The sequence below is a fragment of the Eretmochelys imbricata genome, chromosome 2, assembly GCF_965152235.1.
Source record: "Eretmochelys imbricata isolate rEreImb1 chromosome 2, rEreImb1.hap1, whole genome shotgun sequence".
In the NCBI taxonomy this organism is placed as follows: domain Eukaryota; kingdom Metazoa; phylum Chordata; order Testudines; family Cheloniidae; genus Eretmochelys; species Eretmochelys imbricata.
Window position 1 is genome coordinate 180,117,102 of NC_135573.1, and position 14,554 is coordinate 180,131,655.

General features: G+C 39.4%; 1 protein-coding gene across 2 annotated transcripts in view; it reads right to left on the bottom strand.

The window, feature by feature from the left end:
• ANLN (anillin, actin binding protein) overlaps window positions 1-14,554 on the bottom strand; it is a 41,633-nt gene that overhangs the window by 15,664 nt on the left and 11,415 nt on the right. Inside the window, exons 6-17 of one of the 2 annotated variants that reach the window (XM_077811028.1) lie at window positions 13,593-13,786; window positions 13,341-13,448; window positions 12,644-12,764; window positions 11,520-11,636; window positions 10,754-10,989; window positions 8,782-8,933; window positions 7,983-8,130; window positions 6,559-6,694; window positions 5,976-6,158; window positions 2,499-2,625; window positions 830-878; window positions 689-748 (exon numbers count right to left, since the gene is read on the bottom strand). In XM_077811028.1, coding sequence (XP_077667154.1) covers window positions 689-748; window positions 830-878; window positions 2,499-2,625; window positions 5,976-6,158; window positions 6,559-6,694; window positions 7,983-8,130; window positions 8,782-8,933; window positions 10,754-10,989; window positions 11,520-11,636; window positions 12,644-12,764; window positions 13,341-13,448; window positions 13,593-13,786 — 1,631 coding nt within the window. Of the gene's footprint in view, window positions 1-688; window positions 879-2,498; window positions 2,626-5,975; window positions 6,159-6,558; window positions 6,695-7,982; window positions 8,131-8,781; window positions 8,934-10,753; window positions 10,990-11,519; window positions 11,637-12,643; window positions 12,765-13,340; window positions 13,449-13,592; window positions 13,787-14,554 lie in introns of both variants that reach the window. The other variant, XM_077811027.1, reaches the window with a different exon arrangement.

A 14,554-nucleotide genomic window follows, 5' to 3' on the forward strand; every position in this document is an offset into this window, starting at 1 on the left:
ACATTGGCAACATTCTTTTTCTAATTTTAGGTGCTTAATACATTTCCATTGACCAATCTGTAGAGCCTTATGCAGATACAAAATTTAGATCCACATCTATCCACAATCCACAAAAATGGTTCACGGATGCAGATATCTGTGGATGTAAAGCAGATATCTGCAGATTTGCAGGGCTTTAACCATCTGGCTGCAGTACAGGGCACTGGCACACAGTTTACATGTTTGGGAGCGTGAGGCAGTAGAGAAGGGAACGAGCCACACTAAGAATCATTACCAAAGAGGCAAAAATGTCTTGTACTAGATGAAAGCTTGGAAAGCGTGCCACTTTGCAAAACTGCTAGAAGAGAAAAACAACGAACTTTCAGACCTGACGTAGTTAAGTGCCATGTGAAGATGGCCAAGTCTCAATTCTACTCAGTTGAAGGACTTCAAATATAAAAAGACATTTAGAGAGACAGTACATTAAACAGACTGATCAAAAGAAAAGGTAAAGTGATGAAAGGTAAGTATATAGATTTTTTATGAATGAAGAAAACTTCCCAGTAACCAAATCAGTAAGAGGAAATTGCATCCGCTTTCAATATTTTCAATATTAAAAACAGACTGTAGCTCAGTTCTTCTCTCCTTGCTTTATATTGCTTCTAGGGTACCTTTCTTATTGAACTAGTGTGTCAGTTCTTGTGTTTACCTTTGACTTATTTGCCTTTTTCCTCTTATCAGTAGTGCTTGTGCCTTCTTTCCGCTGTACCTGTAAGACAAGAAAGCATTTGAGAAATGGAGAGTGCCTGGCTCCCCCAAGTGGCCTTTTAATAAAAAGACAAGTACATACCAAATGGTAAACTTCAACATTTATTTCAAAGTCATTGGACACATCTTGCCTAAAATAAAGAGAGTAGACTATAGTTAAAAGCATTAATAATGCCAGTAGTGTTTTTAAAAAGTTAGTTATCCCCTCAAAACAGAAGAGGGGTTCACAGTAACTAGTTATTCTGAAAGCAACGTCTACAGTAGTCAAAAGTGTTGGGTGTGAATCTAAGATAAAATGTAATAGCAGATATTCTTTATCAGTACATCATAGCATGGCTCTTCCAGGCACGCATGGTGGTCTGTCAAGTCTTTTCCATCTCTACTACAAACCTGTTTTCAACAAACAAAGCGTTCCAGCACATGAAACATTAGAATATTTGAGACTAATACACTGCTATCTTGAGATAGATTCCAGATGTCACAAGCAAAAGAAAGTGAAATATGATAGAACCTCGATTATATGATCATTTTCCCCCCAAATGGAAAAAAGATTAAGTGATGTTAAAGAACAAGTTGATATTCCTTCACATTGTGAAGCCTTCGGTGCATTGGAAATCTCTTTGCAGTGGTTTGAAGTACAAGAAAGTGATGCAATGCACTGTGCTGCAATTTATGCATCACACCTTCTGTTATTTTGAGATATTCAATTTTATGAACTCTCAATCCTCAATTAGTTCATAAGATAAGGGGTTTTATGTAATGTGTGTACTACATTAGGTTGTAAACACTCCCTCCGAACAGTGTCCCACCTACAGCAGGACAAGAGTATGTCCAGAATGCAGATTCATCTCTCCAGACCAAAAGTTACATAGACTACTACTTTTCAGAATAGTTACCTTTACCATCACCTCAAAATAGGTTTCAGTGCCTTGCATGGCTTCTCACTTTCCAAGGTTTAAAATTTTATATTATATTCACTTTTAATAGGGTTGGCAGAATCTAGAAGGATATTGACGTTTAAGCATTTTTTTCAGTCAATTTTCAATTCAAGGAAATTATGCGGGGGGGAAGAGATCGGACAATTTAATGACAGACGTTGAGATTCAAAAAGTTAAAGCTATATAACAATTAAAACAAATCATCAACATCACATGTCAAAATACACACAAAATAAATATGCTTAAATCAAACTAATAAGTTCTCAAGCAGCATTTCTTTGTTTGTGCATGACTAGCGAAGATGACATTTACCACAAAAATTTTTATCATTCCAAGTCTACCATTTAAAATAGCATATATCCCATCCTAAACCATCCAACTAAACTCACATTATTATAAAGAATACCTTTAAGCCAGCTATTACTCTAACATTTGACAGGTACGTAGTTAAATTTTAGTCCAAAACAGTGTTGTCGTCAGAGACAACAAAAACCAAAAATGGCCTAGTAGAATGTCAGTCATTACAGCCAGCAGAAAACTCTCTCAGGGAGAGTGACTAATCAGCCATTGCAGGTATCCAAGAGATGACGGGAGAAAAACCAATCCATTCATGAAATTGTTCTTTATGGAAAAAAGTTTGTTCCAAATATTTCTAGAAGAAAATACGCATGCCACAAGACCTGTGAATGTTTGTAGAATATAATATCCTTACAGAAAGGTTAACATTTTAAATTAGTTTAGACAAGATTCTCAGGTATACTTTTCTTCAAAAGCCAGCTAGTTGAGTTCTGAAACTGTTTTTTTGGTACTTACAGAGTAAACGTTGTAGTAAAAGTAAGAGCATCTCCATTCAGGGAATTTGTGGTGCTTGCTACGGGAGTTGCTACCATGTTTTCTGCTCCCGATCTCAACAATATTATGTAGTAGTAGTTTGCTGCTTCTGTGGACAGATTTGAGATGATCACTGTAAGTAGGGTCAGTGCACCCCATGGAACAAGGACCCCAAATTCTACAAAGTTAGCTTATTGCATGGCCGTGAAAATACCCTTCATTCTCACCTTCCACAGATATTTCAGTCAAAAATACTTGATGAATTAAATTGCGATTAATTCTTCTTCACTATGTTCAGGCAGTCCAGCTCTCCAGGCTTCATCACATCAGTTAAGATGTGGTCTGGGTAGTCCATCTAGGTCTTACCCTGACCCACTACATGCCAGAGAATGGAGGGGAGCTTGTAGTCAAAATTCAGCAGTTCCTCATCTTAGCTCTACAGGCCTCTGCTGCTGCTCTGTTCTCTTAACAGCCTGACTACCCTGTCTGCATACTAGCTTCCTATGCTCCCTGGCTCATTAACCCTCTCCTTCCTGCCTACATCTGTAGAACAATGAAGGAGTATATACTGTCATCTTGTTAATTCCCCCTTGTAGGGAAAGGGACAGAGTAAGAGGCAGCTGCAGGCATATCTGAGCACAGCAAGGAGGCAAAACAAGAATCCTGGGTATCTGGTTGCAGCAAACAAACTACAGCAAAAGTCCTGAGTTCTGTGGCATCTTAGAAAGATAAGCTCCACAGCTGCCTAGAGTCCCTGGGACCCAAAATGAGATGACTGGAACAGTTCTCTCAGGCATTGGTTCAGGAACTTAGCAGACTCAGACAGACAATGGCTTACACTGTTCACATTTGAGGTTCTCTTCAACAATAAAAGCAGAATACTTCCACCAAAAAAATGAAAGCTGAGATTTTGAAGCACAATTATGGCAAATTCCACATTTGTGGAATACATAGCAACCTGACTGCAAATGAGATACAAAATGAAAAATGGTTTTGGCCAATTTATATAACACCGTTGACAGAATCACTAAAAAGGGAACAAAATACAGCAGCATGTTTGTAACACATGGGGATAGAAAGCAAGTATCACATCAGATACGTGTGCATCCCCGCTGCCAAGATTCACATTAGAGAATATTAACAGAATTCACATTTTAGATTTTATGATTCGTGATATGTAAAAACAGGCTGTTTAAAGATATACAGCTATCGCATGCAGTCAATAAGAGTTACTGAACCAAATCTTGTCCTCACAATTTAGTGCTGCAAAAAGCAGTTAACACATTAGAAACCACTGAAGTTTCTGGTGGTATTACATAAATCACTGACATTGGATAAAGCGAGCTGGTTAATGCAAGCTTGCAAATGGTCAGATTTAACCACCATGGGGCACAGTAATTTTTCAAGTATTTGCAGCAAAAACCTTCAAAAACTTATTAAGCAGATACAATTTTAGTTAGCTTGGCTAGATGAAATATTGCACCTTCAGATCCATGTTTAACAAATTCAGATCTTAACTTAACTCTTCTCAACTCATTTGATTTAGACACACCAAGCAGACAGAGGACTACTTTTCAGAAAGAGTATTTAATTTGAAACGTAACTATTCCTGTTCCTCAGCAACCCTAGGTTAAACATGCACTGAGCAAATTTAAAACAAAAAACCTCATAACTCAACATCCACATTGATACAAGGCTAATATTAGATATAGTCCAGAAATTCATACAGCAAGTTTAAACAGCACAGAAAGTAGAGAACTAAAATCCAAGGTTTCCCCTCAAAACATCAGGGAAAACTACAGGATCAGATCTTTTTTTCAAACACCAGGACTTAGAGGAAGTCAGAATTTCTTGAACATTTTTAGTGAGTTATGAGGTACCGTATCAAAAGGAGAAAGTTTACTTTTACATTTCCTTGGTCTATTGATAAGAACAGCTTGAAGTTCAGAGGATTTTCACTATACTAGTTCTGGATGCATCAATTTATACTAATTAAGGACCTAATTATTCCACATAGGCAGTCAAATTAATTTGCATGATCAGGGCCCAAATAGGCTTATTTTACGATATTATTCGCACCTTACTGGAAGAATACAGTGCAGGCAGCCGGCTAAAGAGAATCAAGGTTTTCTGAAATTCAAGGTTGATGACAGGGGTTTTTTGCCACATTTTTACCAACTGCTAGCGGATCACCTAAATCTGCAACTTCTACCTATTGTAAAGGGCTTGACAACAGGTTTCATTCAGGATTTTCTTCTCCTATGAATCATTTCCAGGCATTACCGCATCTCAGAACAAAAATTATTCTCTGAGAAACCAGACTATGAAAGCAATCCATCCAAAGACTAGGCAACTGGGTACTCAATAATATTGCCTCTTTATTCCTGTGAGAAATCAGTGTTATAGCATTTCCTTAATACTAAATCCCTGCTTTTATTATAGAGGGTCTGGGAATTTTTGTTCACTGATTGTAGGAATATTTCTGCCACAACCCCAGGAAGACAAAAAGGAGAGTTGTGGTCTTAAGATGACTCAGCAGTGACACATGTAGAGCAGCTAGAGCAAATCTTATGCTTCCAAAGGCCCTGATTTCAGAGTCTTTATCCCCCATCAGAGAAGTGCCTACAATAGGACAAATACCACTCCTGAAATGTCCACTAGCATCTCACAAATCCTCTACCTGATGCTGAAATAGTAGTGAAAACACAAGCAGGAGAAGTTCTTCCGTCAGTGCTGAATCCATGTTGCTGACCCCAGTTACAGTGATTGCGCAGACACAAAAATGGCTCAGTTGGATGTGTTGGTGGGCTAAGAGCATTTCCAGTCAAGTTCTGTGGGATGGACAGACAACTTCTCCCACAAAACACCATGAACCAAGCCCTAGAGCAATGACAGATAACTATGGTTGTAAGAATCCTGGGATACATCCCCAGAATCAGTGTCTTGAATCACGTCTGCACAGTATGGATGTGTAAGCATGCATATGAGGCTCATGTAGCAACACAGCATGGACCCTCAAGAGAAAGCTTGGAAAGAACAATCCGCAGGCATGGGTCCCACAGACTTTGGTTTACTATGCAGTGTAAACATCCCCATGGACGAGCATCCATGGGACATTTATTTTAGGTTTTTTAAGTCACTTACGTTAGCTTTTAAAAAAATTGGTGAGAAAAGGTGATACAATGAGAACTACAAGATCCAAAACAGTCCAGAGGTCTCATTTTTTCCTCCCTACTTCAAGGCAGTCAGGCTGTTTCCTGAGAGGTGCTCAGATACTATGACAGGTGCCGTTAAGAGAACTTAGAATAAAGTTTTAGCTAAAACCAGGTTCGTATTACAGTCACTACAATCTCCTTTTCAAATACCATGGCATTTGTGGGAAACACCAACAATCATAATGATTAAAATGCAAGCAAAGCAGGCTAAATATATTTTCTAAGTTACACCTAAGCACCTTACCTGGTTTCTGAACTGTACTGCAAACAAAGTCTGCTTTCAGAGGTAGTCGCATTTCTGAAAGAGTAACAGATCCCCTGGACGGAGCAAATTCACGGGGCGTAGAAGCAGCTTTATTTTTTTTGCCCTGAGGTCCTTCGTTCTTCAATTTGTTGAGCTCTTCAAGCAAAGCTTTTCTCTTTTCAGCTGTAAAGAGAGATTATTTAAATTGGAACAAGGGAAAAAAAAAGTGGAGAGAGGGTGTAGCTAAGTACCATTTGCTATCAATTCCTTTATTGGGTAAGTGTACCATTATGAAGTGTTTCTGAGGACAGAGTGCCAATATGCAAGAGGAAATTGTGCAAGGAAGTATAGTGGACTGACAGAAGGGTGTTGGAGAATGGAGGGGCAAGTGACCTTTACCCACCTAATCACTTCTTCCTTTCAGAAGAGGGATTATAACTAATCCCTAATAACTAGAGAGAACAACAGACTGCCATCTGAACTGGATTTTCCTGGGCCTGTTAACTTGAAAACTTCAACCATTCAGAAATTGTTCTGTAATTTAAAGGATGAGTCTGAATTTTAGCCATTCTTTAAGACATACTTGCAAGAAGGAGAAGTCTTTCTGCTTCAGCTTCTTCCTGTGACCCCTTTCCATGTTCCTCATCAATACAGCAGTTCAGAGCTTGGCTGGCCTGATGAATCACAGTCTGCTGCAAACTGATGTCATTATTCAGCTCCTAACATAGTCCCATAATTTAAAAAGAGCGAGGTTACAAAAGAATTTTACTCTTTGAGCTAGTATCCAAGAGGAAAGCCTTCAGAACAGCATTTTCTTTAAATGGTTTCCTCCAATCTGTAGAAACGTAGCTAGACAAACTATAAATCTTACAGTATGAAGTTTTACTCTCAAGGGTTTCTCTTCCCTTCCACCATTGCTGACAACAGTACAGATGTGACAAGGCAACAAGTGGGGAATGTTCTAGAAGGAGTTACCACCTTCAATAGGGCTTCTCACGAAAAGTTAGGAGATACATGGTAGAGAGAGATACAGATGGATTTGTAGGCAAGGGAGTAAGGTCAGAACACAGCATGATTAAAGCTACAGTTACAATTCCTACATAAACCTGGAAATGGCAGTATCTTAGATTAGTGAGAACAGGCAAGAGTGCCCAATAAAAGAGCTATGTTCTCTCCAGACCAGAGGCGGGCAAATTACGGCCCACGGGACCATCCTGCCCGGCCCTTGAGTTCCCGGCTGGGGTGGCTAGCCCGCAGCCTCAGCTCACTGCACGCCAGCGCTCTGGCCTGCTGCTCCTCCCAGGCAGCACAGTGGCATGGCTGGCTTCAGCCAGGCGGCAGGGCTGCGAACTCTTGCTGCTCTGAGCAGCATGGTAAGGGGGTGGGGAGGTTGGGTAAGGAGCAGGAGGTTTGGGGGGGCAGTCAGGGGACCGGGGGGGCGGGGCTTGGATAGGCGTGGGAGTCCGGGGTGGGGGGGCGGGCTGTCAGTGGGCAGGGAGGGTGGATAGGGGTTGGGGCTGTCGGTCTCAGGAGGGGGCGGTCAGGGGACAAGGAGCTTGGGGGGGGGGGAAGAGGGGGTTGGGTTGGATGGGTTTTGAGGGTGGCAGTCAGGGGGCGGGAAGTGGAAGGGGGCGGGGCCCAGGCTGTTTGGGGAGGCACAGCCTTCCCTACCCGGCCCTCCATACAGTTTCACAACCCTGATGTGGCCCTCGGGCCACAAAGTTTGCCCACCCCTGCTCCAGACTATTGGCTCACAGGTAATGGCCTCACACAACAGCTTCCATAAAAATTTATACAGAACCAAAAAGTACTTAGCACGTATCAAATGATGCTACATTTGTCCTGTCTTTAATATAAGAGTCCTAAATTTGGCCAAAATACCTTAATTTTGCCAGTCTACGCAACATTTATTGTCTGTGGCACATACAGGACAAAAACAAAAAAACCCCACAAGAAAGCAGTAAGTGGGAGACTAGGTGTTTGTTTGTTTTTTAAAGTTACACATACCTGCATTTTCTGTTTAATATTAACTTGATTAGAAGTTCCATTCCTTTTTACTTCTAGTTTTGAAGCAACATCTTCTTTGCGAACAATCACTTGCTTTATTGAAGAACGATCTGTTTCTTTAAATCTTTGAGATCGATAAGCATCAATGCTTTTTAAAAGAAATCAAGTGTTAGATACATTTAACATTTTAGGGTCCAGCACAGCTTTTTACATTAGAGCATTGATGCTTTGGCCCACACATTCTGAAGAATGCCCAAGTCAACACATTTAGATGGGAGCAATTTTATTGCGACCTCCTGTCCAGATTAAGGTTGTGGCAATATAAAGATGACTTTTTTTTTTTTTTTTTTTAAATAAAGATGTAGAGAAGAAGCCTTTGGTGAAGGCTTAATTGCCAGCTGGGATCATCTGGGCATTTCACCTTAACAGTTCACTGCCATTGCAGGGGCCTCTGGCATCGGTGGCATCTGGTTTTCCCCTGTTCTCTACCTTTGGCACACAGTTTAATTTCCCTGAGGACTGAAATGTTTTGGTCTAACTAGAGTCTTAACAGATGTATCTGGGTGAATTTAATGGCCTACACTATTAGCCTTAAACTCTATGAAAGTGAGAGAGAAATTCTTGATGAAGACCTGTCACAGCTACACCACTGAAATAGTCTGTTGTTGGGGGCCAAAAGACTGAAGCTTTTTCAAGCTTGTCTTTCCCCGCTCCAGGAGGTACCCAGTTTAATAATGCCAAATATTTCCACAGTGACTTGATTTGCATGTTTAAGCCAAAGCCTCTGAAAATTTGTTACCTATATAGAAGGTTGTGATCTTCTGACAAGGAGCCAATACTGTCTCCAGATTCTGCTCTAGGGACGCGTGTCCTTTGGAATTTGCCAGACTTTGGACTTTCATCACTTATACTGCTGCTTTCAGCAACTGACCTATTAGGGGAAACAAAAACCTTGGGGGGAGGGAAGGAGGAGGAGGAGGAAGAGGAAGAGGAGGTATGCATCATAAATAACTGGCCAGTTAAATGTGGCTTATTCTGCTCCCACCAACTCTACTTCTCTCTCCACCCTTATTTACTCTTCCCAGACATTCCCTTTGAGTAAGCAACCCCTTGCCTATATTTACATTTCCATAAAAAAGTCAGAAGAACTATTTATACTGTACTTTGCAAATACTCTTAGGATATACAATGACAGTTTAATTGATTGTTCCTTGCCTTCCCCTTTAGGTACTTTGACAGGTTGGTTGAAACTTGAACATAGTTAGTCTTTAAGAACACGATGCTGTCAGCTTGACATTAAGTTGAGATCCACTAGCAGGAAACACAAACCCTTAAAATATCTTAAGGAAAGATGAAGTATCTTATTGCATAATTAGTTCTGTTATATTTTATTCTAACAGACAGCACTGTATCTAGGACCAGAAACAAATTTACTAGTTTCTGACTGATGACCAAGAACGAGAGTCAGCAATCCTTATGCAGCCAGTGTTCCCACTGACATTAATGGGAGTTCTGGCTAAGTAAAGACTTCAAGATAGACACATCATCTCCAAGGAAAGGCAAGTATTTGACTAGTAATGTGATTTAACAATAACTTCTTGGAAGCAGTGCGTCAGAATGTTCCTTTTCTAGTTGTACTTTTAAACCCTATGTAAAATAAGAGTTTAATCTTTCTTTAGCATTTTTGTTATATAAGCAAACACCAAGCTGCAACTATCTTGTAAGCTATAACCCCAGAATCACATAGCAGGAAGATTTGCCAAAATGTTTCTTATGATTCTTCCACCACTACACAGTGATTTCACTAGATGAAAGTTTGAAGAAGTCCAGGGTTCAGTATGAAGTACAGATGGAAAAAAAAAAAAGTAGATTACATATAGTTTTGTCCCCACCACTTCTGACCTGCAAAGCCCTATGATTTCTTTAGAAAACAAGAAGTAACATGAATAATCTTTCAGCTGTTCCATTTCTAGAAAGTTGATCGTTATGAAGAAATGAAAGTTAAGAAGTGAAAGGAAAGCTTTATATTACTGAAATGCAGCCACTTCACAAATAAAACAACAGCTGTTAAACTGGGGAGGGGCTGCAGACAGTTGCTACAATGTTGCCAGAGTGATTTAGTTGACCCTCCTCCCTGCAACCACACACCACCACAGAAGGGCAAGTACCAGGGAAAACTGCAGTTCTTTCTAACTGACAGTCATAGGAAAAATAAAGAAGCTGGTGTGCACCTCTTTCAAGCCATAGAGCACAGTTTATCATGGGTGAAGTATGCTAAAATAGAAAGAGGGAAAGAGGAGGATAACTACTATTTTCCCCTTGCCTTCGCACTATCAGCAGCGAATAGCAGGTACCAGAGTTAAACTTTCAAGCTGATTCTGTTTGTTTCAAGGAGATCTCACAGAGCTGCTTTGGGAGTGTTAAAACTAGGGAGCAAACCCCGTGAAAAAAAATTCTGCATCAGTGATTAGGTCATGGAATAAGTGGGGATAGTCGTACTGCCCAAGGCATATGATGCTTCTCTTATGAAAAGAGGTTAAACAGGATTGCATGCTATTTTAACAAATGTTTAGGCACAGTGGCTTAAATTGGACGGATTTTGGCAAGAATGTGGAAGACAAGAATGTAAATATTTCACTGATTTAATAGAAAAGTCTCACATTTTATTCATAGTTGTTCAGGGACCACAATACATAATACAAACATTTATGAAATAACATTTTTGGTGTACAGTCAAATTGTAGATCCCTGTATTTAATATCTGTTCTTACCTCTGGACTTACAACACCAACAGACTCTGCTAACGGAGTTAGCAGAGACATTGATGAAATATTCAGTGACTCTTCCTGCTCATCATCACTCTCAGCTTCCAGGTTCATACTCATTTCTTTTTTTAGTTTTTCTATGTCTGGCCCATCCTCTTGAAGAACTTCATCAAAGATGTCATTTATTACCTTTGAGCTATTCATTTCATCATTCACACTCATCTCAATTTCACATACTGCATCTGAAGAGTCAGAGATCCCAAGATTACTTATGAGCATATCCTGTAGTACATTTAAAGCACTTATCTTTATTAAAAAAAGAGGCGGAAGTAATTAAATAGAAGATGCAATAATATTTTCCAAGTGGTTCTCTGCTAGCTTATTTCTATAACTTCATAAAGTATTGGCACTTGAAATCAGTTAAAGGTGCACTTAGCGAACAAATCCCAACTTTGAATTGAGGTCTTAAAATTAAATGAGTGTTTCATCACTGTAGGACCAGTTATTTTTTCATTGCAATAAGTTCACACACCAGCCTTCTTGTGTTCCTTTGAAGTCTGAATATCACAATATATTTCTATTTTCCAATTACAATAAAATAATTAAAGTAACCCGGTAATGTTCATATGAATTTGATCTCAAATATATGCTTTGATAGCAAAAGACACTTGCTGAACTAGAAGCCCACTTAATTTGCGGGAAATTGATGTTTTGTTGGACAAAATAATAGTGAACAAGCTTATTTAGGACTAGCTAATGAAGGGTTACAAACCATTCTCTTTCTCTGTAAGTTGCTCAAGCTTTGAGACAGATACTACTTTTAGTGGATTCTTTAGCAACGTGGTCTTCAGAGGACTGAGTTTTTCAGTCTCTTCACATTTTGAAGTGTCTGGGAAGTTTAAAAAAAGGAACAAGGTAAAATTTCTGCAGGTATGGCCGGAACTATCCACTGTGTCTGATTTCTAATTCTTAAAAAGTCCATAAACCTACAAGTGGAAGAAAAGAATAATCCACAAAATATTACTATAAGTTTTTTTTGTTTTGTTTTTAAATTTTAATCTGAAATATTTTGAACATCATGGGACACTGGGGAAGACTCTTTCCCCCACTCCCTGAATGGAGAGACACTTGGATGGGAACAGTACTGACAGACTGCCACTCTGCTCCGAAGGAAGACATAGGAGCCACCGCACTACAAAAAAAACTGGGGCAGAAGATCACCTGGCCCTCAACAGCTGTGTTTGGGCATGCAGAGCCAGCCTAGCATCTCTGCGCACAAGGGTGTTAAAGGGGAACTCTGTCCCTTTTTCCTCTATGGGGCAGGGCACCTAAGTTCTCATTCCCTGACTGTTAAGTATTTGGTGGAGTGTCCTATAAGCCTCCCAGATCCTGCCGGATTCAGGGAGCCCACTCTTGCTGCTACTCCTCCTCCCCTACAGTGATAGACACTTGGCTGCTTCATGATGCCTATCACATTGAAGGAAAGGGGACGCTTCTCAGAAGTCAGGAAGGAAGTCTTACACTCAATTGGGTTGCTCCTCAGTTTTATTATTCCAGTATGGGTAGTTACAGCACTCACATATACTGTCTCCACTCCCTACATACACAAGTCAGATTAAAATATTAATGTCAGTTTGTGATTTTAGTTCACATCTGCCTATATCATAAATGCTATTACCTGGTTGACAGTCTGTTAAAGACGCCTAGGACTGGAAGTGCAATGATGTTACGTGTCAGAATCAAGATGCATTGGAAGCACATGGGGAAGTGGTATGCCCATACACTATGCCCAGTTGTAACCAGTGCTGTGAGTCTCAAACGTTCATAACAAAAGTATGAACACTAAACCCTTTACACCAATATTAATCATATCAACTCAAGGAGGATTGTTCTCACCTGAAGATTCTGAGGGGACAGATTTTACTGATATCTCAGATGCTGTGGTCTTTTCTGCTGCTACAAACGAAGTAGCATCTGAACTAGCGAGCTGTTTTGAACTAGCTTGAGCTTGGCTTTCCTGAATAAGAAAAAATTACACTAAAGTCAGTCTCAGAATGTACTGTAACTTGTGGCTTGTAAAACTAAATGATACTTGAACATTCGAGGCACAACCTTATTACTTATTCAAAACAAATTTTATAAAAATAGTCTTATTTTCAAAGACTAGAAAATAAAAAAGTTACAGCTAGGAGGCTCCTACTCAGATGCAATGACCCAGCAAGTCAGATTCCATGGAGAGAAGTATTTTATTAAAAAAAAAAACAAAAAAAAAAACACACTATATATCCAGAATGGCAAATTTTTAACATTGCAAAATAGCACCTTGAAGGTGAGGCAAACCTAATGTTGAGATACTATTAGAATTTCAGTAATAAATAAGTGAAATTCTCCTTTAAAATATTGGCAGATATAAATATACTCAAGAGTACACACACTATAAGTTGTTCCTTTCAAGTCTTTTTAAAAAGTTAAGATTTTGTAGCAAGCAAAGATTAATATAGATTATTGTACATTTACATGCTTATCCATGTGTTCTGGGTTCCCTGACAATTTATAGATGGGTATGTCAAAAATACACTCCAACATATATTACCATTTTAGTTTCTGGATGTTTGCTTTTTGAATTTTCACCTCTCTCAGCACTCCACAGACTGCCCTTGTCAAACCGGCCACGAATACAAGCAAGTTCTTTTTCACGTTCCTAAGCAGAAGAGAAATATATGTTATACAAGAACATACTGTAGGCTGTAGCTATTTGTTGTTTTTTAATCCCTAGGCAGTTTTAGAGCATTAACAAACATTCCTGAAGATTATAAGTAAGCTATTAAAATTTAGCAAACCATACCTGCTTGAGCTGTTGTGCTAGACTGGCAGTGGAGGATGTTTCATTCTGTTTGAAAAGTCTTTCCTGGATTGTCTTTGTGTTTGGGGTAATAATGGGTGTTCTGTATCCAGTAGTAGTTGTAGCAGGACTTTGAGTGCTATTCTCTTGAAAGCGATCTCCAAAACGTTCCAGAAAGGGTTTGATTCCTGATCCCCCTACAAAAACAATGGTTTTAAACTTTGCAAGAGTCATACACTTCTAGCAATTTTTAGACCATAGAACATTAGTTGCTTTCTTGTAAAGCCTTCAATATTTTGCATATCTTACTCCACTATCTTTTGAACATGCTCAGCATGTAATTGTTGCTCTGGCTCCAAACAGAAGACTAATGGACATTACAGCAGTGCAAATCAAAGTTTAGAGTGTGAGATGTCTCTCAATGCAAACAAAGGTCCATCAGCTGATAGTTAAAATGGTTTGCTTCCTCACCTACTCTCTCCAGAACCAGATCTCAATCACAAGTCTGTACAACATGGCTGAGAAATACAAGGTGGAGAAGCGGTTTGGCATTTACCTTACTTTAAAATAACATTGTTGGGTATAACAGCATAGATTTGTCTTCTACTCTAAGTGAGTCTTGGAAAGAGAAACTTAGTGAAGCAAAACTGCAGAGCTATCCTTAAATAAAGTTCAGTTTGCCAGTCCAGCTCAGTTCCTTGTAAAGCTGATCAGCTAGGTAGCTGAGACTGTTTGATTACTTTCAAGCAGTCTTCCCAGATCTTCTAGTGTCACATCATTAAGAGTCACTAGAAGAGCTCTCATAAAAATCTAGACATTATACACATCTTTAGAAACTGAGGAATGGATGAAAGTTTCATGCTGTAACTCCCGTGTAAGATATCAACCGAACACCTCTTTGGTCCACATGCAGCAAGAACCTATAGAATTTAATAATTTGCAAATCACTTTAAATGTACCAAGTT